Source organism: Marmota monax, unplaced genomic scaffold, assembly GCF_021218885.2.
Source record: "Marmota monax isolate L192 unplaced genomic scaffold, Marmota_monax_Labrador192_F-V1.1 WCK01_AAM20220418_F8-fsc00206, whole genome shotgun sequence".
In the NCBI taxonomy this organism is placed as follows: Eukaryota; Metazoa; Chordata; class Mammalia; order Rodentia; family Sciuridae; genus Marmota; species Marmota monax.
In genome coordinates, this window is record NW_026694490.1 from 1,450,238 (window position 1) to 1,474,847 (window position 24,610).

Here is a 24,610-nt window from a genome sequence, read left to right on the forward strand (position 1 = left end):
ATTAGCATTTTTCCCATATTGTCAAATGTAAATGTTTAGATTTGATGACCATTGATCTCATAACTGTTTTGACTTTTATAGTGATTTGTTTAAATTAGGATTCAAAGTACACTTGTCCCTTGGTATCCACGTGGGTTTTGATATCTGTCCCTTACAGATATCAACATCCATAAATGCGCAAGTCCCTTATATAAGATGGCAGAATGCCAGCTGTGGTGGTGCATGCCTGTAATCCCAGTGCCTTGGGAGGCTGGGGCAGTAGGATTGAGAGTTCAAAGCCAGCTTCAGCTAAAGCAAGGTACTAAGCAACTCAGTGAGACCCTGACTGTAAATAAAATACAAAATGGGGCTCGGGATGTGACTCAGTGGTCAAGTGCCCAGGAGTTCAATCCCTGGTACACACCGCCCCCCAAAAAAAGATTGCATAGTATTTGCATATTACCTAGGTCCATAATTCCCTATGATTTAAATCATTTTAAAATTAAAAATTTAAAATACCTGATACAATGTAAAGGCCATGTAAATAGCAATATAAATAGTATTTTTTTAAAAAATATTTTTAGTTGTATTTGAACAAAATACCTTTATTATCTTTATTTTATGTGATGCTGATGATAGAACCCAGCACATGCTAGGCAAGTGCTCTGGCACAGAGCCACAAACCCTGCCAAGTTGTATTGTTTAGAGAGTAGTGACAAAAAAACATTCCGTACATTTTCCGTGCAGACATGATTTTTTTTACAAATATTTTCAATCTGGGTGGTTGGCTGTCTGAATGCACAGAACTTGCAGATTTAGAGAGTTGCCTGTATATACATAGCATTTCTTTTCTTTTTTAATACTGGGATTGAACCCAGGAGTACTCAGCCACTGAGCCACATCCCCAGCCTTTTTTATTTTTTATTGTCAGACTGGGCCACACTAAGTTGCTGAGATTGGCCTCAAACTTGCGATTCTCTTGCCTTAGCCTCCCCCAAGTTGCTGGGTGTACAGGTATGCATCACCACACCTGACTTGGATTTGATTTTTGACAATAATATTTTCATACAAATAGGTCTGATGGATCTCTCTTGGTGATGCAGAGATGGATTCAGCTGCTGCCACTTGCACTCATTAACAAGTTCCCCATCAGCTTTTCACCTGATGGTTTTAGGAGTCATTGATCCTTGCCTATATCCATTATATCTTGAATGGTTGTATGTAATATGGGGATAATTTTAAGTCTATTGTGCCCTTTTCATTTATTCTAAAAATAACTTATTCATTATTTGGTTACACTGTACTTGTAAAAGAAGAACAGAGCAAATGCATGATTCTTTCACATTCCTGAAAAGGTGAGGTCAGCTTAAATTTGTTTATTTTGGTATCATTATGAACTCATGGATTAATTTTTTTTTGGTACTGGGCATTGAACCCAGGGGCACTTTAACAACTGTGCTACATCCCTAGACCTTTTTATTTTTTATTTTGAGATAGAGTCTCACTAAGTTGCTGACACTGCCCTTGAACTTGTGATCTTCCTGCCTCAGCTTCCTGAGGTGCTAGGATTATAGTCAGGTGCTCCCACAGCCTGCCAAACTCGTGAATTCTTAACATTTGATGTTTCAGTCCACTATAGATACTGGGTTGATTTTATGTTCAAATAATTCCATTTTGGGCTAGTTAAAACTTCTTTAAGTTGCCTCAGAGCCCTAGGTGTCTCTGATAACTTCTGGTATGATAAGATATTCCATTTTCTGCCTGAGACTTGGAGTCAGCTATTTATTTAAGGAGTCCTTGTTTCTTTGAGTGGTAAACGGTATTTAGAGGCCATGGTATGGGTGCCAGGTTGGTCATATTTCAAGACCTTTCTAGTGGACAGAATGATGTAGTATATTTTTTTTTCTGTCACAGTAATGGGGATTGAACTCAGGACTTCCTGGCCACTGAGCCACATCCTTAGCCCTATTTTGTATTTTATTTAGAGACAGGGTCTCACTGAGTTGCTTAGTGCTTTTGCTGTCTTAGCCTCCCCAACTGCTGTGATTACAGGTGTGTGCTACTGCACCTGGCTATGAGGTAGTATTTTTTAAAAAGAAAATTTATTATGTGTCCGTAGTGATATATCCAAATCAAATTTAGAATTACTTAAATCTTAAATATTTGATTTTATAGTTTCATATAATTTTAGCTCCGGCAGCATTAACATAATTACTCATTTGATCTATCCTAGTATGTATATAATTTCAGAACAACAGTAACAATATAGTTACTGTTTTTTTTTTAAATAATTCAGGATGGGACTGGGGATGTGGCTCAAGTGGTAGGCTCGCCTAGCACTGGGTTCGATTCTTAGCATCACATAAAAATAAAATAAAGATATTGTGTCCACCTAAAACTCAAAAATAAATATTAAAAAAAAACCCAATTCAGGGCTGGGGATGTGGCTCACGCTGTAGCGTGCTCGCCTGGCATGTGCGGGGCACTGGGTTCGATCCTCAGCACCACATAAAAATAAAATAAAGATGTTGTGTTCACCAAAAACTAAAAAATAAATATTAAAAAAACTCTCTCTCTCTCTCTCTCTCTCTCTCTCTCTAAAAAAAAAAAAAATTCAGGATTTCTTTTCAGTTCCTTTTGTCAAATAATTGTGGCACTTAATTTTTTTTGTCTTTCCATAGAGTCAGCATTTATTAAATGACGATAAATTCACAAGCTATCCTACTTTTAGCAATCGCAATTCATCGGATACTCATGGGTCACTGGGCAATCACAAATTCTTTTATTCCACCTGAAAATAATTCTCATCTTTGTTGTTATGCCACCAACCTGATGCTGGATACACATTTTTCCCCCATCTTTCAGATTTTAGGAATTATCTTTATATTTATTTTTGGTACTGAGCCACATCCTTAGCCCTTTTTTGTATTTTATTTAGAGACAGGGTCTTGCTGAGTTGTTGAGGCTGGCTTTGAATTTATGATCCTCCTTCCTCAGCCTCCTGAGCTGCTGGGATTACAGGTGTGCGTCACTGTGCCTGGCAGGAATTGATTTTTAAGAATTTTTCATCTTGGGGTTGAGGCTGTGGCTCAGTGGTAGAGCACTTGCCTAACACAGGTGAATCACTGGGATTGATCCTTAGCACCATATATAAATAAATGGAATAAAAGGTTAAAATAAAATTTCATCTTGATTTAATTTTTTTGTATTGGGGATTGAATCCAGGGGCTCTTAACCATTGAGGCACATCCCTGGCTCTTTATATTTTATTTAGAGATAGGGTCTTGCTGAGTTGCTTAGGGTCTCGCTAAGTTGCTGAGGCTGGCTTTGAACTTGTGATCCTCTTATCTAAGCCTCTAGAGCTGTCAGGATTACAGCTGTGCACCACCACACCTGGCTCATCTTTATTTAATATTGTGTTATAATTTTGTAAAAAATTTGCATGGTTCCAAAGTCAAATCTAGATGAAAAGGTACATTCAGATAGGTATGGCTTTCACCACTGTCCCTTCTACCCTGTTTCTTCTTTCCTGCTATGGTAACACACTATTTATTCTTGCTTATTTTATAAAATATCAAGAGATATCTGTGCTCCCCTTTTTCTTAGCTAAAAGGGCTTATTGTATACTGTTCTACACTTTTCACATAAGACATGCTTTCTTTTTTTATAGATTCATGGTTATATACTATGATGTATTTTAAAAGATTTTTTTATTGTCATGAATAATTACCTCGCTTTTTCACTTCTTTAGTTTTCTGTGAATCTATTGCTATTCTGTATGAGCAAAATCTTAAGTTTGTTTTCCCCAGAGATCTTTTTTCCTGGAGTTCACCATCCTAGGGTCACTTTGCCTTTTGCATAGCTGTGATCCTGGCATTCTTGCCGTTCTAACGGTCTTGGTCTTTTCTGTTTCTTATATCCCCCGTCTTCTTGGTTTACACATTCATTTGGCTAGAGTACAACCTCTATTAGCTTCCTGAGGAAGGGTGCTTAGGAGGTACATTTTTGGAGTTTTTGCATGTCTGTAAGTCTCTTTTCCGTATCAACATATGACTGATAAATTTTCTAGATTTAAAATCCTGGGTTTAAAATCATTTGGTTTTATAAATTTGAAGACACGATTTCATTGTCAACTGACTGCCAGTGTTGTGTAAGTTAAGTCTTGATCCTTTGTAGATAATTCATTGACCCTTCCCTCACCTTTTTTTTTTTTCTTTAGAAGCTTTTATGGAACCACTATTTATCCTTGAAACTTCATGGCCATGTGGGCTTTCTTTCTAGGCCTTGACCCTCTGGAAACTTAATATTTTTGATCTAGGAAATTTTCATGTTATTTCTTTGATTACCCCTTCTGCCACATTTTCTATGATGTCTCTGTGCCTCCTGTTGTTTGGATATTAGACTTCTTGGATGGCTTTTGTTAATCATTCCTTTCTCCTATTTTCTTTCTTTCTTTCTTTTTTTTTGTATCAGGGATTGAACTCGGGGGGGGGGGGCACTGACCACTGAGCCACATCCCCAGCCCTATTTTGTATTTTATTTAGAGATAGGGTCTCACCGAGTTGCTTAGTGCTTTGCTAAATTGCTGAGGCTGGCTTTGAACTCGTGATCCTCTTGTGACAGCTCCCGAACCGCTAGGATTTCAGGTGTGTACCACCGTGCCTGGCCCCTTTCTCCTATTTTCTCTTTGTGTCTTCCTTTTTTGTGAAAATGTCTTTACTTAAAACCCACACTTTGTGGGGCTGGGGTTGTGACTCAGTGGTAGCATGCTTGCCTAGCATGCATGAGTCATGGGGTTTGATTCTCAGCACCACATACAAATAAATAAAGGTCCATCAACAACTAAAAAAATATAAATTTTTAAAATATTTTTTATTTTTTAATTTTTAGGTGGACACAATATCTTTATTTTATTTTTATGTGGTGCTGAGAATTGAACCCAGCACCTCAGCATTCTAGGCGAGCGTGCTACTACTTGAGCCACATCCCCAACCCCTTAAAAAAAAATTTTAAAAAAGCCCACACTTTTATTGAATTTCTACTACCCTTACTTTTCAAAATATTTCTCTTATTATTTCATTTATGTGGTGCTTTTTTCTGTTCTCCAACTTGTCTGTTTCCTTCAGGGTTTTTTTTCCTCATTATTGTCTTGGGCATGTCTTGCATCATGGAGGCTTTAATCAAAATAACAGGTGATACTTGGCCTGGCTTTTCGTATTTAAGAGTGAGTCCTTAAACAATGGACTGGACTGGCTGTTCAGTTTGGGTGGGTTTACTTATACTTGTGTTTATTTCTGGTGATTGTTAGATGTTCTGATTATATATATATATATATATATTGATTGAAGATTGAACCTAAGGATGCTCAACCACTTGAACCACATCCCCAGCCATTTTTATTTATTTATTTATTTTGGTGATGCTGGGGATTGAACCCAGGGCTTTGTGTATATGAGGCAAGCATTCTACCAACTGAGCTATATTCCCAGCCCTTCTTAATTTTTATTTTGAGACAGGGCCTCATTACATTTTTTAGGACCTTGCTGAGTTGCTGGGGCTGGCTTTTGAACTGGTGATCCTTCTACCTCAGCTTGCTTAGCCACTGGGATTACAGGTGTGCACCACTGTGCTCAGCTAAATAGGATTTTTAAAAAATTTATTTATTCTAATTAGGTATATATGATAGTAAATAAGATTTTTAACTTAATTTTATTTTGTTGGTGCTGGGAATTGAATCGAGGGCCTTGTGCATGCTATACAAGTGCTCTACTGCTGAGCTACACCCCCCCAGCCCTCGCCCTGCTTGTTTCTATCTCTTGACATTTGAATTATGGGGCTACCAGTCTCCTGAGAATCAGCTCTAAATCTCCTATGTGACTATTGCAGTTACATGTAGAAAGAGGACAAAGGGTCTTTCCCTTAATAATGCAGACGTACACTGATTATTCCTGCTTCTATCTCTGTATCACCCACTGTGTCTGCCTGGTATTACCAGGTTCAAAGCAGTTGAAGGTTCATTTTCTCCTGTGGAAATAGTCTCTAGTTCTCTGATAGAGGAATATGGAAGCTCTTGATAGGATGAGGATGTTTTCCAGTTTTGTGTCCAGATTATTAACTGCACCTTAGCCATGCACCTTACCCCATCTCCTCCTCCTCTGCTATATTGCATCTTCAAATGTGAGCCTTTCTTGGGTCATTTGGAGCTGATAAACCTACATCTTGTCATGTCCTTCCCTGTTGTACTCCATATGTAACTTCCTTCACCTTTCTAAGTCACTGTCACTCTGATCTGCTTTCCATTTTCTTAGACTTTATTGACATTTCTGTTGTCTTTTGTCCCATTATCTTTTTTTTATAGAATTAACTTTTCTTTCTTTTTTTTTTAAGAGAGAGGGAGAGAGAGAGAGAATTTTAATATTTATTTTTTTAGTTTTCAGCGGACACAACATCTTTGTTTGTATGTGGTGTTGAGGATCGAACCTGGGCCACACGCATGCCAGGCGAGCGCGCTACCACTTGAGCCACATCCCCAGCCCTTGTCCCATTATCTTTGTTCTTTCTTTCATTTATTCATTCAGTAAGCACTGTTGTGTCCTTACAAGTGCTAGGCACTATTCTAAACATGTAGGATAAGTAATGACAAAAATATTTCTTCCTTTGTGGGACTTAAATTCTAGTTGAGGAAAGAGATTTTTAAAAATAAACATAACAGCTGGGTATGGTGGAGTATGCCTGTAATCCTATTGGCACAGGAGGCTGAGGCAGGAGGATTGCAAGTTCAAAGCCAGCCTCAGCAATTTAGCAAGGTGCTAAGCAACTCACTGAGACCCCGTCTCTAAATAAAATACAAAATAGGGCTGGGGATGTGGCTCAGTGGTTAAGTGCCTCTTGGTTCAATCCCTGGTACCACAAAAAACAAAACAACAATAAAAAAATAAGTAAATTTTATAGTATATTGGAAGGAGGTGGTAAGTGCCAAGGGGAAATAGCAGAGTAAAGAAGAGAATAAGTTCTGGGGTTTGGGAGAAGTGTGGGATATAATTTTAAATAGGGTTAAGTTAGACTACAGGAAAAAGTACTATTTTTGTGTGTGTGATAATGGGGATCAAACCCAGGGCCTAACACATGCTAAGCAACATGCTAAGCAAGCATTCTACCATTGAACTACATCCCTATCCCTAAGAAAATGGTGTTTAAATAAAACAGTGATTCTCAACTGAGGGCATTTTTGCCTCTCAGGAGATATTTGGCAATATCTGAAGCCATTTTTGGTTGATATCACTGGAGAATGGTTGAGTCCTGCTATTAGTATCTGGTAGGTAGAGACCAGGGATACCATTAAGTGTCTGTACAATGCATGAGGAAGCCTCCTATAGCAAAGAATTATCTTCCCCAAATGTCAGTATTGCTAAGGTTGAGAAATCCAGGAATAAAAATTTAAAGAAAATGAGCATATTAGCCATGCAGAAGTCTGATTGAAGAGCATTCTATGCAAAAAGAACAGATGTTGCAAAGGATCTAAGATGGGACTGTAACTTTCTTGGCTTCCTGGAGGACCTGAAAGTAGGCTCAGGAATGTTAGGAAGAACAAACTTATAGCAGGAGATGAGGTGAGAGTTGGCAGAGGCCAGATCATGCAGTGTCTCAGGGGTCATTGGAGGAACTTTCGCTGCTCTGAATGAAATGAGGACCAATTAGAGGGTTTTTTGTTTGTTTTTTGGTACTAGGGATTGAAGCCAGGGGCACTTAACCACTGAGTTACATCCCCAGGCCCTTTTTTTATGTTTTATTTAGAGATATGGTCTCACTGAGTTGCTTAGGGCCTCACTGAGTTACTGAGGCTGGCTGTGAACTTGTGATCCTCCTGCCTCAGCGTCCTGAGCCATTGGATTACAGGCATGCGCCAGCGCATCTGGCTGTTTCTTATTTTGAAACAAGTTCTCGGTAAGGTGCTTAGTCCTTCACTAAGTTGCTGAGGCTTCCTGTGAACATGTGATCCTCCAGCCTAAGCCTCCTGACCTGCTGGGATTACAGGTGTGTGCCACTGTCACAGGGCCCCATTTGGAGACTTGTTTTTTTGTACCAGGGATTGAACACAGTGATACTTAACTACTGAGTCACATTCTTGGACCGTTTTTGTATTTTATTTAGAGACAGGGTCTCACTAAGTTGTTTAGGTTCTTGCTAAGCTGTTAAGTCTAACTTTGAACTTGTGATACTCCTGCTTTAATCTCCTGAGCCTCTGGGATTACAGGCATGCACTACTGTGCCCAGCTTCCCATTAGAGATTTTTTTTTGGAGGGGGTGCAGGGGATTGAACTTGAGGGCACTCAGCCACTGAGCCATATCCCCAGCCCTTTTTTGTATTTTATTTAGAGACAGGGTCTCACTGAGTTGCTTAGGGCCTCACTAAGTTGCTGAGGCTGGCTTTAAACTCGCCATCCTCCTGTCTCAGCTTCCTGAGCCTCTGGGATTACAGGAGTATTCTACTGTGCCTGGCCCCATTGGAGTTTTTTCTTTTTTTTTAAATATTTTTAGTTGTTGTTTATAACTTTATTTTATTTATTTATATGCAGTGCTAAGAATTGAACCCAGTGCCTCATACGTGTTGGGCAAGTGTGCTTCCACTGAGCCCCAACCCCAGCCTCTGGAGTTTTTTGGTGAGGGTGATTGTTATGTATGATCAGATTTTTAACAACTGTCACTCAGGTTGTGATGTTCAAAATGGATTATTCGAGCGGGAATATTCAAGCAGGAAGATCAGTTAGGAGGCTGTAGCAGTATTCTAGGTGAGAGGATATAGGCCAGCAGTAGAAGCAGAGGTAGTTCACTTTTGGACATGTTGCATTTAAGATGCCTATTAGACGTCTGAGTGGCTGTTAAGTCGATGGTTGGATATATAGTCCTGCATCACTTAATAGCAGGAGTATGTTTTGAGCAACGCATTGATAGTTTATTTTGTTGTTTGAACATCATAGATTATACTTACAAAAACCTGCATGGTATAGCCTACTACACATCTTGGCTATATGGCATAGCTATATGGTATAGTCTATTGTTCTTGGGGCCATGATGAATAAAATAAGAGTAAATCAAGCACGAGAGAAAATAATGCAATCAAGAGACATCATGAACATGAAATATGTGAGGCTGCTGCTAGTGTAGTTTGTTTTACAGTAAATTATGTACTATACATAACTGTAAGTGACATACTTTTATATGACTGGCGGTGTAGTAGGTTTGTTTATACCAGTATCTCCACGAATGTGAGTAATGCATTGCTATGACAGTGCAGTGGTGACTTCTATGGTATCACTAGGTGACAAGAATTTTTTGGCTGTATTCTAATCTTATAAGACCACCATTGTTGGTAGAAATGTCATTATGTGGTACACGATTATATTAATCTAGGATTCCAGGGAGAGAAATCTAGAAGTTTTTTTATTATGTAGGTATTACTTAAAAATAGAAAACTGGGAAGAGATCAAGGGAGTGAAAATAAATAGAAAAAAAGGAGAGGATCAGGGACTGAGCCCTAGGCATTCCCATTTTAAGACAAGGAGAAGAGGAAAGGCTAATAAAATAGACTGAGAAGGAGCAGCCAATGAGGAAATAAGAAACTGGAGAGTGTGGTGTCCTGATTGCCAAGTAAAGTGGACAGAAGAATGACTCATCCAGCTGTACTCAGTGCTGTTGATAAATAATATAAAGGATTAAGAATTGGCCATTGGGCCTGGGGTTGTGGCTCAGTAGTAGAGTACTTGCCTAGCACATGTGAAGCGCTAGGTTCAAATCCTCAGCACCACATAGAAGAAGTTAGTCCAATGGCCCATTCTTTTTTTTTCCTTCATGACTTAAGATGTCCTTGGTTACTTTAATGTGAGCTGTTCTGGTGGAGTAATGAGACCCTGATTCAATCAGGCAAGGAGAAGAATGGGAGGCAGTGAATATTGTGCTTGTTGAGTTTTGCTATGAAGTGGAACAGAAATGGAGCAGTAACTAGTGGGGAATATGGAGTCTAGAAGTTTTCTTTTTTCCTTAAAGTGGGAGAATAAAAGCATGCTTATATATTGTATTAGTAAGGCAGGAATGTGAGAATTGCAGGAGAAAGAGAAGGAAGCATTGTTGGAACAATAAGCTAAAATAAATTTAGGCCTTTTCTTATTCCTTTACTTCATTTTAGTAGTATTTGCAGGAGGCATGTTCTGTTATTTTAACCTTTTAACCAGAAAGCCCATTTGGTCTTTTTTTAAAATTATATATTTTGTTTAGTTGTAAGTGGACACAATGCCTTTAATTATTTATTTTTATGTGGCCCTGAGGATCGAACCCAGTGCCTCACCTGTGCTAGGCGAGCACTCTACCACTTAGCCACAACCCTAGGTCCCCATTCGGTCTTAATACTTGGGCATTCCCATAGAATAGGAGTGTGTCTCTATTTTACAATGAAGAAACAAAAGTTTTAGTCATACAGTAAAGAAGCTGGTTTTCTTACTGTTATCTTCCAGGTCAAGCTCAGGTTTTCAATTAATCGTCCTTTCAGGACTTCTGTGACATTTAGATTTTGCTTCCCAAAAGCATTGTTTCCGATGCAGCCAGTGAACAACTGTTGAACCAGGCTTTCTTTAAATCATCAACCTCAAAATTTGAAGAATATGTCCAGTGTAGATTAGTATCTATTACATTTATATGAAATTATAGCAAAGGTCATTAAGAGCATCTTTAAATGATTTGAACCTCTCAGGTAGCACTTTTTTAACATTTATTTTTTAGTTTTAGTTGGACACAATACCTTTATTTTATTATTTTTATGTGGTGCTGAGGATCAAACTCAGGGCCTCGCACGTGCTAGGCGAGTGCTCTATTGCTGAGCCACAACCCCAGCCTGCACTACTTTTTGGTATAACTTCCCCATTCCCTTTATAATATGGAGTTCATTTGAAAATATGGTAAGCTTTCATGCATTATGAAAATAAAAGGACTTAATCAGATGGTGTGTATTGTAGCAAGTGGCTTTTGTTTGAAAAATTTGGTTTTAAGGATTATTGAGATCACAGCAACTAAATCAGAATTACATTTGACTTATTTTTACCAGGAGGAAATGGAGGATCTGATTCATCTATAGTGTATTTGGTATCTGGTTACATGATGTTGAAATGATAGACTTATATCAGGAAGTTGTAAGTAAGAATGAATCATAGCTTAGACATCAGGAATTGCTGTTAGGAGGAATTTCCGGAAATAGGAACTTATTATATTCCATGTTATATATAGAATGGACTGAGATGCTATGTCTGAATACCTTTCCTGTTTATTCAGTCATACATTCTTTCAAAGATATTTATTGGGCATATATTATGTGCGAGACTGAGGCAAGCCCTCGTGTAGCTTACAGTTTCAGATATAATGGATTGTGTCTTCTATAAGGTCAAAGGGCAGGGTTCATGTTTTTTTATACTACTGTTTTATTCTGCTAGGGCTGCCATAGTGAAATACCACAGAGTTGATGACTTCAGTAACAAATTATTTCCTCACTATCTAGAGGCTACAAGTCCGAGGTCAGAGTCCTTAGTAGTTTTGGTTTCTTCTGAGGAAAGTGGCCATTTTTTTGTGTCCAAATTTCCTTTTATTAGGATACCAGTCAGATTGGATTAAGGCTTTCTTAGAGGCATCATCTTAAATTAATCACATCCTTAAAGGCCCATATTTAAATATAGTCACATTCTGAGGTATTGGGGGGTGAAGGTTTTAACATATGAATTCTTGGGGAGCACAATATAGCTTCAAAAAATCACCTCTTAGAATAATCAGCTGTGGAACTTGACAGTTTTGCCCATGTAATGATACTGTTTTCTTCTTAGTACTATGAAGTATTCCTTCGACAGTCTCCAATGGAACCCTGTCTTCTGTTTCATGAAGGTGGATACTGGCGTGAGCTTATAGTTCGTACCAATAATCAAGGACATACAATGGCTATCATCATTTTCCATCCCCAAGAATTAAGTCAGGTGAGCCTCACAGGAAAAGGGACAACTTCTGTAGTAACACTGTTACTATGAATGCTTCAGTTGGTTTTTGGAAGTTTTGGGGCTGATAGTAGAAATCACACATCCACAAAATATTTCTGAGAGGATTTGGGAATTAGGAGAAATTGGAAAGGGTACATACTGCTGGCAATCTATAAAGCTGCAGAGACTGGCTAGGTTGCCAAATTTATTATCATGCAATAACTTCTAAGTATTTTCATAAGAACTTGGCTCATAATAGTAGGTACACTAAGCCAAGAAGACAATTCTATAGACTAGAATCTCAGAATTTTATAGTCCAGATAAAAGTATAATTTGAATTTGTAATGCACTTGGAGCTTTCAAATATTCCCATATTAAAGCATTCCTATATTTAGGTAATCATCTCAACCAACTTGTGGAATAGGCAGGAGAAAGAGGAATGTTGTCACCCTTATTTTAAAAAATGAGCAAATGGAGGCATTGAAATACTCAAGGTTAAAGAGTCAGTTAAGGGCTGGGGATGTGGCTCAAGCTGTAGCACGCTCACCTGGCATGCGCGGGGCGCTGGGTTCAATCCTCAGCACCACATACAAATAAAATAAAGATGTTGTGTCCACCGAAAACTAAAAAAAAAAAAAAAAAGAAAACTAAAAAATTTTCTCTCTCTCTCTCTCTTTCTCTTTTTAAAACAAGTCAGTTAATAGCAAAACCAGGATTTGAATTCTTGGCCTGGTGTTTTAACTCTGTGACTCCAACATGGATTTGTGTTATTTTTTGGTACCGGGGTTTGAATTCAGAGGTGTTTAACCACTGAGTCACATCTCCAACCTTTTAAAAATATTTTATTGAGAGTTAGGGTCTGGATGAGTTCTTAGGGCCTTGCTGCTGAGGCTGGCTTTGAACATGAGATCTTCCTGCTTCAGCCTTCTGAGCCACTGGGATTATAGGAATGCGCCACTACACATGGCTCCAATATGTTTTATTGAGCTATGTCGGTGTGTCAAGCTAATGCTTAGGCTCTCTGTAATGATGTAGGGATTTTCCAGATATTCTGAACTAAACAAAAGGAGCTACCATTCTCATTCTCATTCTCCTCTGTGAATTTCTTTCATTTCTTCTAGGACTCATGTCTTCTGAGGTAGTGTTTGGGTGGGTGGTTGGGATTTCTGAAGTGGAGAAGTATGAAGGGAATTGAAAAGTTATTGCCGGGCTGGGGATGTGGCTCAAGCGGTAGCGCGCTCGCCTGGTATGCGTGCGGCCCGGGTTCGATCCTCATCACCACATGCAAACAAAGATGTTGTGTCCGCCGAAAGCTAAAAAAAATAAATATTAAAATTCTCTCTAAAAAAAATAGTAAAAAAAAGAAAAGTTATTGCCATTGCATGATGGGATAGAAGCTTAGTTTAGCTCCTTTTTTACAAGAATAACTCACACTTTCTTTTTTTTTTGTTTTCGTTTTTGTTTTGGTGGGAAGTACCAGGGATTGAACTCAGGGGCATTCAACCACTGAGCCACATCCCTATCCCTGTTTTGCATTTTATTAGAGGCACGGTCTTACTGAGTTGCTTAGAGCCTCAGTAAATGGCTGAGGCTGGCTTTGAACTCCCAATCCTCCTGCCTCCACCTCCTGAACCACTGGGATTACAGGCCTGCGCCACTGCACCCAGACAACTCTCACTTTCTTTAGAGAACTATTAGAAGCTCTAACTAAAGAAAGTACCAGTTCTATTGTATAGGTTTGGTAAAAGCTGAAAAGTTAAGCAGTGCTTCTACTGAGATGTGAAAATAGTATGTTTTTTCTTCCTATAAAATGTTGTTTTATGTTAAGTGTTATAGTGAGATTTGAGAGACATATCTTCTTGTCTGACTACTGTAGGACTAATTAACATAGAACTTGGAGAGAAAATTTATTAGAGGTAAGTTTTTCCTAGACTCCTGATTTTTGTGGTCTGGACAGGAGGAGCTCCATATTCAGAAGGAAGCCATAAAGGAATTTTTCATCAAAGGCCCTGGAACAGTCTGTGACTTGACCTCACTTTACTTCCAGGAATGGTATATCTGGGACAGTCAAACAAGCAAGTAGGAGCCTGATGGCTTGCTGTAGTCTGGGTTTGTGGATTGCTGGGGTTTGTGGATTGCTGGTGCAGGGCTATTGACAGCAGAGGATCTAGGCTTGAGTGGTCCTGGTTTTCGTATACCAGCCAGGTCTGAGAATCCAGACCAGTATGTAAAAGTGAAGAGTATCTGATGTGCCCCCATCTCTTGAGATTGGAATTCCTACAGAGCCCTCAGAGCCATGGCAAGGAAGCTCTGTCTCCTTGCTGAGATGGGGGGCATCCCCTTCCAACCAAGCACTAGAGATGGAATGGTCTGCCATTCTAAGATGCTCTGTCTTTCTTTCCTAGCAAAATGACCTGTTGTAGCCATCAGCAGTCCCCCTACCAGCTCCTATTTGGGGAACCTCATATCTTTGAAGATCTCCTGGGTTTGAAGATTCGCATCTCTCCAGATGCTTTTTTCCAGGTTAATACTGCTGGTGCAGAGATGCTCTATCGAACTGTGGGAGAGCTGAGTGGAGTGAATTCTAATACCATCCTCCTTGACATCTGCTGTGGAACTGGCAAGTGATAGCCCAAGGAAGAAGCTGTGTGATGCGAGCTCCCAAATGCTGTCTACATAATATTCAGAGCCATTTTAGGGTGGGTAGGGTAGGTGGTATAGGCATAAATGTGTTTAAAACCCTGAAATGCCTTCCTCTTATCCTCTAATTTCTCCAGGTGTGATTGGCCTGTCTCTGGCTCGGCATGCATCCCAGATTCTCGGGATTGAATTAGTGGAGCAGGCAGTAGAGGATGCCAGGTGGACTGCAGCCTTCAATGGTAAACAGTTACCATTTTGGGGGAAATTAAGAGATACAGTTGAAGGGCCATAGTTCAGTGGTACAACACTTGCCTACTGTGTGCATAGTACTGGCTTCTATCTCTGGGACTGGGGAATAAAAGAGATGCAGTTGTTTCCATGATATAGAAAGAGTTATATGAAAAAGGCGAACTACTGTATCCCTGAACTAGGGAAGGCAAAATTCTGGAATAGTAAGGAGTTGGGTCCTGATGATTTTCTGGAAAAGTTCCCAGTATCATTTTTTTTTTTTTTTGTCCAGAAGAGCCTGAGAGAAGGAATAAGCCTAGCTGATAGGAAGGGAACCTCATAAAACTTGAGACAGAAGAGACTTCTTGACATTAGAATCACAAGGCATCATTATGTAATATGACAAGAAACCTATATTTTCAGCAGCAGAACCTTTTCGTCAAATAAAATCATCCCAAACTATTATATAGAAAACAATTATCTTTTTCCTTCTACCCCACCTTCAGATAGCTCTTGAGGCTGGACAAAATCCTCCAGTCCAGCAGGAAGAATGCTTGAGTAAAAGTCAAGGTTCTCATTTGATATAGGTACTTACATACATGTGAGTCATTAAGTTGTAAAATAACACTAGTCTTTCAAGCTGAAAGGCTTACTGAGATGTTCCAAAATATTTTGGAAAAAATGAAGCAGGGGGCTAGGGTTGTGGCTCAGCAGTAGAGTGCTCGCCTAGCACATGTGAGGCCCTAGGTTCGATCCTCAGCATCATATAAAAATAAATAAAAATATTGTGTCCAACCAAAAAATAAATATTAAAAAAAAGAATGAAGCAGTCCAAATGCATCTCTTTCATTGTTTTTCATAGGTACGCTAGAATCAAAAGGAAGATGGCAGAGCCCTGGCTCCTATACATTTTGATAAAGCTGAACCTTCTCTTCCTGGGGTCAAGTTTTGTCATATGGGCATCTCTTCTGCAGGCATCACCAACTGTGAATTTTACACTGGTAGAGCAGAGAAGATTTTGCCACAGCTACTCAAATCAAAGGAAGATAGGCAGTTAATGGTTGCTGTGGTGAACCCAGCCCGCGCTGGACTGCGTAAGGAGGAATGGATTAGTTGGATGTTCCCTATGATATCTTCCCAGCTTTGATTCCTCATTCCCACACCATGCTAAGGGGGCTCTTGGTGTACTAATTATCAGCTTCTCCTCTATTCCTAACCAATCCTATGTCCTTGTCAGTTAGGAGTTCATGATAATGTGACCATGATAGGTTAATTATGTTAATAAGTTATTTTTTCCATCAGATTACCAGGTAGTTCAAGCAATTCGAAACTGCAGGGCCATCCGCACTCTAGTTTTTGTTTCCTGCAAGCCCCATGGTGAAACCACAAGGAACATCATTGAGTGAGTCTTGGCTTCTTGTTAAAAATTACTTTTTCTTGGGCTGGGATTGTGGCTCAGTGATAGAGCGCTCGCTTAGCACGGGCGGGACCCGGGTTCGATTCTCAGTACCACATTAAAAAAATATATATAAATAAAGGCATTATGTTGTGTCCATCTATAAAAAAAATTCTCTCTCTCTCCTTAAAAAAATTACTTTTTCTTATTATCAAAGTAATCCATGCTTACTGTGCACAATTTAGAAAATGTAGAGAGGCATAAAGAAAACTAAAAGAAAAAAAAAATTATACCACTTTTAAAAGTCATTTAAGGTCCTGGTCTAGGTTGGGGCAAGACAGGCACTAACTTTGGGTATGTAGTTTTAAGAGGTTGTCAAATTTCAGTAATTGAGATAAAATTTTAATACAATATTTTAATTATTTTTCTTTATTTTGAGTACTGGGGCTTGAACTCAGGTGCTTTACCACTGAGCTATATCGCCAGCCCTTTTTTTTTATTTAAGAGTCTACACATGAAAATATGTGGTATTTGTCTTTCTGTGTCTTATTTTATTTAACATAACATAGGAATGAACATAGGTGTTCCACTATCTCTTAGATAAGATGATTTCATTTCTTGAATATGATTGTCATATTTACCCAAAAGTGGAATAGCTGAATTATATAACAGATCTATTTTTAGTTTGTTGAGGAAACTCTAAATTGTTCCCTAGTGGCTATACTAATGTACATCCCCACCAACACTGTATTAGAGTTCCTTTTTCTCCACATTCTCATCAGCATTTAATTTTTGTCTTTTTTATAGTAGTCATTTTACTTGGGATGACATGACATTTCATTGTGGTTTTGACTTCCATTTACATCATTGCTCATGTTATTGAGCAACTTTGCCTAATTTTGTTGATCATTTTGAATTTTTTCTTTTGAGAAGTGTCCATTCATATAATTTATCCTTTTTTTCACCCTTTTGGTGTTAGGGATTAAACCTAGGGTGCTTAATCACGGAGTGATATCCCTAGCCTTTTTATTTTATTTCAAGATGTGATCTCACTAAGTTGCTGGATTGACCTCAAACTTGAAATCCTCCTGCCTCATCCTATTGAGTTTCTGGGATTTCAGGTGTGCACCACCACACCTGGCCATTTGCCCATTTTTTAAATGGGATTAATTTTGTCAGGTATTACATTTTTGAGTTCCTTATATGTTCTAGATATTAATTCTTTGTTGGTTGAATAGTTTGCAAATATTTTCTCTCATCCTGTAGGTTGTCTCATTGCTAGTTGTTTTGTTTACTGTGTAGAAGTACTGGGGAGGGTGAGATGAGGGGGATTATTGAGAGGTTGGATGACAGGTACCAAAATGTAGTTCATTAGAATTAGTAAGTTTTAGTGTTCTATACCACAGTGGGGGAACTATAGTTCACAATAACCTACTGTATATTTTATGAATAACTACAAGTGAGGAGCTTTAAGCCTCCAAACACTGATGATAAGGAGATGGAAATTTTAACTATCCTGATTTGATCAGTACATATTATATACATGAAATATCACACTGAAATATCACACTGTATTCCATAAATATGTAAAATTATTATGTGTTAATTTTAAATGCCCTTGTACTTGCTAAACCTTGTCTCAGTGCCTTACCCTAATCCTGGTATTGAGTTCAATAAAACATTTATAAAAGTAGGTGACTAGCCTGTAGGCTGGAACTTTCCAATTTGATATTCTAAAATATTGCATCATAGTATTATATTGATTACTGGGATTTTTAATGGCCTGTTAAATTTTGCTTTAAATGCTTATAACTCACTTCATTCTAGTTTTGGCCCTGGTCAGCCATTTTGATTTTTGCAATTGAACCCATGGTTTCATACACACTATGTAAGCATCCTACCACTGACCTACATCCCTAGCCCAGATTAGGTTTTTTTTTTTTTAATCATTGTTTTTTCTTTCTCTTCAGTTTTCTTTAGGTTTATTGTTCCTTTTTAGCTTGTGGACTTGAAAATTAAGTTGGCTGGGAATGTAGCTCACTTGTAGGTAGAGTGCTTGCCTGGCATGTGTGAAGTCCTGGGTTCAATCTTCAGTCCTGCCAAAAAAAAAATCCATAAGTTAATGAACTATGAAACAAAAAAATCTGTTAAATTTGACATGTAAACAATAAGAAATTCTTAGAAAAAAATATAAAGCTGGGCGTAGTGGTATAATCCTGTAATCACGGTGATTATGGAGGCTGAGGCAGGAGGATGGCAATTTTGAGGCCAGACTGGCAACGTAGAATCAGTCTTACAAAGGGCTGAGAGTGTAATTCAGAGGTGTATCACTCCCTGGATTTGATCTCTAGTACTGCCCAAAACAAAAAGGTAATTAAATATGAAGGGGTAAAACAAAACCATGAAGTCATAAATGAGAAAAACGGCAAATCTGTGGATTTTGTACCAGGGATTGAACTCAGGGGCACTCAATCACTGAGCCACATCCCCAGCCCTGTTTTGTATTTCATTTAGAGACAGGGTCTCACTGAGTAGCTCAGGGCCTCACTAAGTTGCTGAGGCTGCTTTGAATTTGTGGTTGTCCTGCCTCAGCCACCCAAGCCACTGGGATTACAGGTGTGTGCCACTATACCAGGCTTAAAATATTTCTGAATGTGTAGTGAAGGTGGCATCTTAAATGTGGAGGAAAAGATGAACTAACTATTCAATAAATGGTGTTCGACAGCCATGTAGCCATGGCAAAAGAAAAAAAAAAAAGCCGTGAACCCAGGATAAATCAGAAACTAATCAAAGATTTAAATGGTAAAATGGGGGAGAACCATAACTTCACCCTAAGACATCGTAGCATTCATTATAATCTTGGCATGCAGAAGCCATCTCTGAGAATTCAGAAGCCATGTGATAAAAGGTTGTTCTATCTGACTATATAAAAATATAATTGTGTGTTGCTTAACTACAGGAATATGATCTGAGAAATGAGTCATTTGGTGATTTTTTTCCAGTAAGCATAGAGTATACTTACACAAACCATGATGGCTAAGATGTTACTAAGTGAAATAAGCTTATGTGACCACTGTAAAAAATGCAGTCTGTTGTTGACTGAAATGTCATTATGAGGCACATGTAACTTCTCCTTTTGTTATACTATACACAGAAATGAATTCAAAATGTGTCATAAAACTAAAGAACTCTTAGAAGAAAACCAATATGATTTTATGTCTCTGTGACCTTAGATTAAGCTTTTGATGTGACATCAAAAGCCCAAGGACAAAAATAATGTATTGAAATAATAAAAAAGAATTTTGTGCTTCAAATGATAGCATCAAGAAAGTAAAAAGTTGCCGGTTGCAGTGGTGCATGCCTGTAATCTCAGCAGCTTGGAGGTTGAGGCAAAAGGATCTTGAGTTCAGAACCAGCCTCGGCAACTTAGGCCCTAAGCAACTCTGTGACACCTGTCTCTAAATAAGATATTAAAAAAGGGCTGGGGAAGTGGCTCAGTGGTTAAATGCCCCTGGGTTCAATCCCTGGTAACCCCCCCCCCAAAAAAAAAAAGTCAACCCATGGAATAGGAAAAAGAATTGCAAAAATATATGCAAAAGCCAGACACAAAAGACCACATATTGTATGATTCCATTTATACGACATGTCTACAGTAGGCAAATCTATGAAACTTAATAGATTTGTGGTTACCTAGGGTGAAGGTGGGTTCTGGGGAGACATGGTATGTGATTGCTAAGAGGTGTATGGAATATTGGGCTAATGAAATGAAAGTGATCCAAAATTGATTGTGATGATGGATGCACAACTCTGTGAATATACTAAAAATCACTGAATTGTAAATGGGTAAGCTATATTGTATGTGAATTCTATCTCAATAAAACTTAAGTCAGTAACTTACACATGATGAAAAGCTCCATAAGCAATGACAGAAGACAAAAAAAATTTGTAGTTTATATCACAAAAACTTCTTAGTCTATAGCAGACTCCTGGAAATCAATAAGAAAAAGAACAACAGTGCAGCAGAAAAATAAATAGGATATGAAAAGGGCATTTTATAAATGGGTTACAAACCATGAAATGTCTCTCCCATAGTAATGGAAATGAAATTAAAAGTATATTGAGATACCACTTTTTACATCTCAGATTGGCAAAAGTATAAAAGTTTGATATGCACGGTTGGCAATAATATGAGATAACATGCATTTAAAAAACTAACTGTGGTAAATTGAGCACTAACCCTATGGAAATTGGTACTATCCATTTGGAGGGAAATTTAGAAATATAGATTAAAATTACAGAAGTATATATACCCTTAGAACCAGAAATTCCATTCCTGAGGCTTTATTCTACAGGTAAAATTCATACATGTAAAGTGACTATAAAGTTATTGCAGTGTTTTAACAGCAAAAGATTAAATAGACTAAAGACCATCAGTAAAGAACTGATTAAATCAAGTGTGCTTATCCACACAATAGAATGTCATACTAGTATGAAAACGAATGACTATGTTCTCTATGAAAATCTCTAGGGTGTGTTATTTTAACAGCTTTATTGATATAGAATTCATGTGTCATACAATTCACCCAGTTGAAGGATATGATTCAATGAATTTTGATATGTTCTTAGATCGTGAAGTTGGCTACTCAAGTCTAATTCCAGAATGTTTTTGTCATCTCAGAAATGAACCCTATACCTATTGAAATCATTTACTTACCTCCCACCACCACCCTCTGGTCCTAGGAAATCACTATTCTGTCTCTATAGATTTGCCTACTCTGGGCATTTCATACACATCAAATCCTATATTGTATGAGTCTTTGCATCTGATTTCTTTCAAATAGCATAATGTTTGCAAAGTTGTTCCTTCCAAAACTTATTTTTTCCTTATTGTATTAAAAATGTTCTATTGTGAATGTAATACTGAATATCTTTGTCTTGTACTTGATTTTTTTTTTTTATTTTGGCGATGGGAAAGGGGATACTTGACCACTGAGCCACATCTCAGCCTTATTTTGTATTTTATTTAGAGACAGGGTCTCACTGAGTTGCTTAGCACCTCGCTTTTGCTGAGGCTGGCTTTGAGCTCGCGATCCTCCTGCTTCAACCTCCTGAGCTGCTGGGATTACAGGCTTGAGCCACCATTTTAATGGAACAGTACTGCTTAAACTTGAGTGTTATCCAGGGAAACAAACACTCTTCCACTTTCCTTGGGTTTAAACTGTTAACAACCTTTTTTAGAACAGTTTAGTGGTACATGTCTTAAGGCCTTAAAAAAATATAGGCTCTTCAACTTAGCAGTTCCACTAAATAACTAAAATTATGTGCAAAGCTATAACTACTTATATTCACAGAGGGACTTTTTGAAATAGCAAAAGGTTAGAGGCAGCTTAGATTTCCAGTAGCAAGCAATTATATAAATAAACTGTTACATCTATCTAGTGAAATGGCATATCGCCAGTAAAAGTGCGGTAGCTTTACCTATAATGGAGAGGTGCTCATGATGTGTGAAGAAGCGCGTTGTAAAGCAGTACGAACTAAGTACAATGCACCTTCATCTTTAAAAATCAACTTAAATACACATAATTTGTAAGGTATACACTGAAAAGTTTGGAGTGATGATTCTTCTGGAGTTTATAAGTGAATTTTTGTTCTTTTTTGTCTGACTGCATTTTCTGTAATGAGCCATTGAGGAAGGGGGGGGGAAGTGATCTACTTTGAAAATTTCAATAGAGTGAATATAATTCAGTGAATATTTAGTAATTGTCTTCTGTATGCAAATCATACAGAACAGTACCTGACTTAGGCTTCACATTCCATTTACCAAATATATGTTGAACTCCTGTCACATCTGGGAACACAGATGAATGATAAATGGTTTTTGCTTCGTTTATATCCTCAGAAATATTATACAGATGGTCTTTACCTTATGATGGTTGGATTTTTTTATGATGGTGTGAAAGGTATACACATTCAGTGAAAACCACACTTTGAATTTTCATCATTTTTTGAGCTAGCAATACCATGATGCTGGGCAGCAGCAGCAGACCACATCTCCCAGTCACATGATTACCAAAGGATCTTTTTTTTTTTTTTTTGATACTGTGGGATTGAACCCAGGGCTTTGTGCATGTTAAGCATATGCTCTAACCTAGCCTGTGGAATGTACTTTTGACTTAATATTTGCAGCTTACTATGGGTTTATCAGGACATAAAACCTCATCATAAGTTGAGGAGCATCTGAACTCCAGTTAAGAAGATGGATAAGGGGCTGGGGTCGTACCTCTGTGGTAGAGCATTTGCCTGACATATGTGAGGCACTGGGTTCGATTATCAGCACCACAAATAAATAAAGGTTCACTGACAATTAAAATAATTTTAAAAAGATGGATAAGAAAAAACATTACATTTGGGGTTGGAATTGTAGCTCAGTGGTAGAGCTCTTGCCCCTCATGCAGGAGGCACTGGGTTCAGTCCTCAGCACTACATAAAAATAAAGACATTGTGTCCATCTGCAAATAAAAATTAAAAAAAAAAAGAAAAACCATTACATTAAATATGATGAACTAGATATATGAGAGAAACATGGGATGTGTGGGAACACAAAGGAAAGGCTTCCATTTTAAGCAGGTTTTTTTTCTTCTTACTACTGGGTATTGAACTCAGGGGCATTCAACCACTGAGCCACATCCCCAGCCCTTTTTTGTATTTTATTTAGAGACAGGGTCTCGGAGTTTCTTAGGGCCTCACTAAGTTGCTGAGGCTGGCTTTGAACTCGTGTCCTGCCTCAGCCTCCAGAGCCACTGAGATTACAGGTGTGCACCAAAGTGCCCTGTTCATTTTCAGCATTTGTGTTCTTGTATGTACTTTTGTTTCTAGAAATCAATATGATTTGTTTTTACAGGCTGTGCTGTCCTCCAAACTCTGCTAAGAAGCTTCTAGGTGAGCCTTTTGTCCTGAGCCGAGCCGTACCTGTGGATTTGTTTCCCCATACCCTGCACTGCGAGCTGGTGCTCCTCTTTACTCGATAAGAAGCCTCCTAGAACACTGAAGGTTATTTGTTGAGGCTGAAATGTTGGAAACTTCCAGGTTTGTGATATTGTTACACTGCAGACTCTGAGAACATTACTAGGGAAACTAGTCTTTGGATCATGAACAGGAAGAATATAGTAGGCTCCTGTTTGAGGCAGATTTAACCTTAATTGTTAGGTTCCTCTGATTATTCATGTTTGCCAAGTTTTGACCACTCACCACATCTTGGCCCTGGATTTAGACTCCTCCCTTCCTTTTCCTATCAGCTGACATAGATCCCTTGGCACCAGTTTATAGTCTTGTTTCCTCCTTCTGATTCTGCTTGCAGCATGACAACTGAGTTTTTTTAGCAGGTGATAATAATTTCACATTTCCTGGCATCGTGCATTTTCTTAGAGATTTTACTATTTCTAGATATTTTTAAGACTTAAAAGGTCATGAGATAATCAAGAGTTAGAACTTGAAACATACATAGCTTTTTTAAAAAAAGCAGAGCCAGCTGCTATAGTGATTGTAGGGTGACTAAATGATCATTAGTAGAGATTCATTCCTTTGGTTTTCTAGGATTTGAGGCTTGTTGAATAACCTTTAAAATATGGCTTTCTCTAGGAACAACCAATTAGATCTTACCCACAGAAGGAGATTGAATTATTGGGGAGACCCCAAGGGAAGGGAGGTTTTCAAAGAAGAGATCAAATACCTGTAATTGTGCTGTGTAGTATGAAGGCAGAAAGCTACAGAATCTGGAGCTATTATAATATGTATTACAATAAAGTATATATGGAAAACTGACTTCAAAATTCTCTAGTTCATGATTTCTTCAATTCTGGAGTTTTTCTTGAACAGTTGCCCACCAACACAGATTATGTTTTGACTTTTTAATACTCTAAGGATATGTAATTTAGCAATCATTGTGTAATTTAAAAAATGATATCAGGTCAACTGGTATTTGTAATTCTGAGTCCTAAATACTTCTAGAGAAGCCTCTTTATCAGAAAAATACATGTTGAAGCTACTATATTTTATTTTCTTTTCTTTTATGAGATGGTCAGTCAGGTGCAGCTACAAAAGGAGACACAAGAGAGGCTCCAGAAAACAGTATCTATTATCTCACAGGTCCTAGGGACAGGAGGCATTCCATATCACTCAGGGACACATAAAAAAGACACCAAGGTTGTCAGGAGGCAGGAGGCAAGAGCAAGGGGAAGGTTTAGGCCATAGCCTTTACTGGGGATTCTTCTGGAAAGATAAGGAAGGGTGAACAGTTTAGGATTAACTAGTTTGAACAATTGTGACAGGCTTGAGCTATAGGTGTGGTTTCTAGTTGTCT

General features: G+C 38.2%; 1 protein-coding gene across 1 annotated transcript in view; it reads left to right on the plus strand.

The window, feature by feature from the left end:
- Trmt2b (tRNA methyltransferase 2 homolog B) overlaps window positions 1-24,072 on the plus strand; it is a 40,872-nt gene extending 16,800 nt beyond the window's left edge. Inside the window, 7 exon segments of the mRNA XM_058571263.1 lie at window positions 11,841-11,987; window positions 13,945-14,039; window positions 14,393-14,607; window positions 14,765-14,866; window positions 15,830-15,949; window positions 16,158-16,257; window positions 23,153-24,072. Coding sequence (XP_058427246.1) covers window positions 11,841-11,987; window positions 13,945-14,039; window positions 14,393-14,607; window positions 14,765-14,866; window positions 15,830-15,949; window positions 16,158-16,257; window positions 23,153-23,279 — 906 coding nt within the window. The 3' untranslated portion in view covers window positions 23,280-24,072.
- The last annotated feature ends 538 nt before the right edge of the window (window positions 24,073-24,610 follow it).